This window comes from Habropoda laboriosa, unplaced genomic scaffold (genome assembly GCF_001263275.1).
Source record: "Habropoda laboriosa isolate 0110345459 unplaced genomic scaffold, ASM126327v1 scaffold102, whole genome shotgun sequence".
NCBI lineage: Eukaryota > Metazoa > Arthropoda > Insecta > Hymenoptera > Apidae > Habropoda > Habropoda laboriosa.
The window spans coordinates 1,042,903-1,047,119 of record NW_017100262.1 but is presented as its reverse complement, the minus strand read 5'-3'; the positions used below and the strand labels follow the sequence as shown (position 1 = coordinate 1,047,119).

Here is a 4,217-nt window from a genome sequence, read left to right as displayed (position 1 = left end):
TCAATTTACGAAGCATCCAAATACATATTTGGTTCTACCTCCATTTGAAAGCCTATGATTCTCTTGTATAAGTTTTTGATTTGCAATTGTAAGTTGTTCAACACGTTTTTGCAAATTTCTATTTATTCCTGTAGATTGTAATCTTTCAAGTTCAGTTTGTAATTTTCTAATAGTAGCTTGTAATATTATTGGATCAGGTAAACCACAATATTCCAGAGGCAATGGATAATGAATTCTTAAGAAAGTTATTATGTTTGCAAATATTTTTTAATTTACAGACATTTAGTCCATATAATTTTTTTAATTTTCTGAATATACTCACCTATCAAATTCTACTGTATATGTTAATATAAGATATCGACGATTGTTTGTTGTGTTACCCAAATTTAAACATGAATTATGTTCAAGTTTACGTGCATGTAACAACTCTAGATCTTTAAATGTAAGGAGATCCAAACTAATAGATTCACTTGTCTGTAATTAACATTTTTTTACTTCATTTACTTTATATAAAAATTTAAATACAAATTTTACTTTTAATAGTCCGGATTGCAACATAGCTATGAACACATCAAAATGTTTGTAATTTCCAGTTTTGTGTGTCAAGTTTTCAATGTCTTAAAAGTAAAGAAACATGTGATTAATAAAGAAAACATAATTGTATGATAAAAATTCTGTACTAAATAAATAGAAATAATAAATTTTTTTAGCATAACCACAAAATAATTTACGTTAAGTATCAGATATAAAAAAATTAAGAACAAACATGCAGCATCATAAGAAGATTGCCAATTTTCGCCCGTATATTTATCGGTAATAGTAAGTTCCAAATTACGTTGACATCCTTCAAAAGCAGTAACTTTTATCTTTACAATGTATTCTTTGCCACTTTTAAAGGTATAAGTTGTCACCAAAGATGGACCAACTTCGTTCATACTTAGGGACAAACATTAAAAAATAACAAATATTTGACATAAAATGTATTCAAATAAAATGACAAAAATTATATTTTGAAATATAATACGAATTTTAATCTCTGCATTTGTTTAAATTTCACACTGATTTACACGCGAGTAATACATTAAATACATAATCGTCGCGAAGTAGCAGCGCGGTTGAAGATACGTTGATGCGTAGCTGTCAGTGACATTATGGTGTGGTATTGAGTCAAAGGATGAACTTGATTTATACCAAGATAAGTAGTTAAATTGCAATTATGTGGTCCTTTTTTTCGAGAGACCCCACCAAAGATTTTCCATATGAAATCGGTGAACCAATTTCTGGTTTAGACGGTAAAAGCATCTGGACATTACACAAAGCTAAGAAGAAGGTATTATAACCTGACGTAAAATTTTAAAAGATATTTTCGATTTTTAAACAATGACTAAAAGTTTTATTTGCTGTCCAAAAGTTTTATTCTTACTGTCTAAAATATTTTATTTTAGGGTTCTACAGGAGGTGAAGATGTGTCAGTGTTTGTTTTTGAATGTAAGAATGGTAATGAACATCTTCTAGATGTAGCTCGTTCAGCAGTAAAAAGACTAAAAACTCTTAGACATCCAAGTATACTTGCATATCTTTCTAGTCTTGAGGTATAATAATAGTGTGTTGTACATATTAATTGTATCAGTAATAAAAATGCACACTGTTAATGTTTCATATAATTTCAGACTGATAAAATAATTTATTTAGCAACTGAACGTGTAGAATCCTTATACAATCGACTAACAAGGAAATCTGATAGTGATGAAGAATCTAAGAGAGATTTGTATTTTTCTTGGGGAATATTTCAAATTACTGTATGTATGAAAAAATATATATATAACAATACATTATTGTGTAATGTATATGTATTGAAATGCATATATTTTAACAGAGAGCATTGAATTTTTTAAATAATGATGGTAATTTGAGACACAATAATGTTAATTTATGGACAGTATTTGTTAATGAAGAAAGTGGGGAATGGAAGCTTGGTGGAGTTGAATATATGACAGCAGTAGATGTTGCTTATAACACACTTCCAGGAACATTCCAAGCATATTATCCACCTGATATTAAAGAAAATGTAAAGCCAGCTACCAAATGGTAAAAAAATTTGTGATAAGAGCAAAAGAATGTTTTGTTCATAGCTACAACTTATTTCACATATAAAATATTGACAAAGTAATTTTCATGTTTGGTAAATAATAGAAGATAGTTATATTTCTGAAGTTGTATACTACAATACTAGTTTTTCTACATGTAAACATTTAGGTTTATTGTTAATACTAAGAAACTGATGAATAAATAAAAAACAGCTCGGTTGACATGTGGGGACTTGGATGCCTGATCTGGGAAACATATAATGGTCCATTAAGTTCGAGTTCACAGCTTAAAACTACTGATAAAGTATATTTTCTATTATCTATATAATGAACATTTATTTTTCAATTTGAGCTGATAATTATGTTTTTTCATTTATTTAGATTCCAAAGCAATTGCAAGTGATATATCGAGAATTAACCAGTGTCAATGCAGAAAGAAGACCAAATCCCGCCGATGTAATAGCGCGTTGCCGCAGTAATGGAGGATTTTTTAAAAATCAACTTGTAGATGCACTTTTATTCTTAGAAGAAATTCAAATGAAAGAAAGAGGAGATAAGGGTCGATTTTTCTCACAACTTGCTAGTCAGTTAGAATCATTTCCAGACGGCGTTGGCAGATACAAAATTTTGCCTCAATTATTGGCTGCTTTTGAATTTGGGGATGCTGGAAGTGCAGTATTGCCTCCTTTATTACAACTAGGCTGTCAACTACCTGATGGTGAATATCAGCGAAGAGTTGTACCATGTGTTGTTAAACTGTTTGCATCAAACGATAGAGCAACAAGATTACGATTACTACAACAATTAGATCGATTTGTCGATCATTTACAACCAGCAACAGTCAATGAAGCTATTTTTCCACAGGTCACTAAAAGTTATCTATTGTAGAAGTACAAAATGTCGAAAATATTTTGATATTATTAATTGCAGGTAGCCAAAGGTTTTCTAGATACAAATGTTGCAGTTAGGGAACAAACAATAAAATCAGTTGTACATTTAGCACCAAAATTAGATTATAATAATCTTAATGTGGAAACATTAAGGTATTTTGCTAAACTTCAGTCGAAAGATGAACATGGCGGCATACGTACTAATACTACAGTTTGTTTAGGAAAAATTGCTCAACACCTTCATCCTCAAATTAGACAGAAAGTAATTGCTATTTAAATATAAAAATTATAAATTGTTATTTAACAATACAAGTTACAAGTAATAACGTTACCGTAGGTATTAATTGGAGCATTTATTCGAGGTACACGAGATCCGTTTCCACCGGCTAGAGGAGCGAGCATTTTAGCATTAGCTGCAACACAGCAATACTTTTTACTACAGGAAGTTGCGAATCGTATTTTACCAGCTTTGTGTCCACTAACTACAGATGTAGATAAGGGAGTAAGAGATAATGCATTTCGAACTATTCGTGGATTTTTATCAAAGCTTGAAAGAGTATCGGAAGATCCTGGATTACGTGAATCTATGGGTACTCGTGTGATTCAAGAGTTCTAAACGCAAGACAGTAGTCCACATAATTATTAATTTAAATAATATAATTTCAGAGGCAGATGTAAATACAGCTACACCTAGCCTTAGTAATGCAGCAGCAACATGGGCTGGGTGGGCTGTAACAGCCGTTACTGCTAAATTTTATCGAAGTCAATCAGATACACCTAAATCATCAAATTCTCATAATGCATCTAAAATTTTATTCAATAAACCCGCATCTTTGGGTAATTAACTTGTTTCTTCTTTTTTTTTTTAATCATTTTCATTAATGTCAAACTTTTTTCATATTAATATGTAACAAAATTATAGAACAAGCTAGCAGTTCACAAAGCAGTGCTAGTACAACTGCTACGACAAGTAGTGCTACGAGCATGACATCATTGGACCACGATCATGAACACGATCCACAGAATGTTACAAACGCAAATTCAGATTGCGATTGGGACTGGGATGCTGATAATTGGGGTGATATGGAACAACAACCTTCTACCACGTCAGGCCATGGAGCAAGTAATGTTTCACCTTCTCCTCATTCTCCCAAATCTAATGATCAGTGGAAAAATCTTGGAGAAGAAGTATTGCTTGAAATTTTAAACGTAAATATATATAAATCATAACTGTTTATAT

At 31.0% G+C, this 4,217-nt stretch overlaps 2 protein-coding genes across 2 annotated transcripts in view; one reads left to right on the top strand and one right to left on the bottom strand.

Annotated features, from left to right (window-relative positions):
- The window catches only part of LOC108572837 (GPI ethanolamine phosphate transferase 1-like), a 7,536-nt gene extending 6,601 nt beyond the window's left edge, over positions 1-935 (bottom strand). Inside the window, exons 1-4 of the mRNA XM_017935155.1 lie at positions 767-935; positions 535-617; positions 323-474; positions 4-235 (exon numbers count right to left, since the gene is read on the bottom strand). Of these exons, the coding sequence (XP_017790644.1) occupies positions 4-235; positions 323-474; positions 535-617; positions 767-935 (636 nt within the window). The remainder of the gene's footprint in view (positions 1-3; positions 236-322; positions 475-534; positions 618-766) is intronic.
- Positions 936-1,147: 212 nt separating this feature from the next.
- The window catches only part of LOC108572835 (N-terminal kinase-like protein), a 3,643-nt gene continuing 573 nt past the window's right edge, over positions 1,148-4,217 (top strand). The window contains exons 1-10 of the mRNA XM_017935154.1: positions 1,148-1,330; positions 1,446-1,592; positions 1,671-1,799; positions 1,877-2,088; positions 2,301-2,391; positions 2,469-2,951; positions 3,018-3,239; positions 3,315-3,567; positions 3,644-3,814; positions 3,900-4,187. Of these exons, the coding sequence (XP_017790643.1) occupies positions 1,217-1,330; positions 1,446-1,592; positions 1,671-1,799; positions 1,877-2,088; positions 2,301-2,391; positions 2,469-2,951; positions 3,018-3,239; positions 3,315-3,567; positions 3,644-3,814; positions 3,900-4,187 (2,110 nt within the window). The 5' untranslated portion in view covers positions 1,148-1,216. The remainder of the gene's footprint in view (positions 1,331-1,445; positions 1,593-1,670; positions 1,800-1,876; positions 2,089-2,300; positions 2,392-2,468; positions 2,952-3,017; positions 3,240-3,314; positions 3,568-3,643; positions 3,815-3,899; positions 4,188-4,217) is intronic.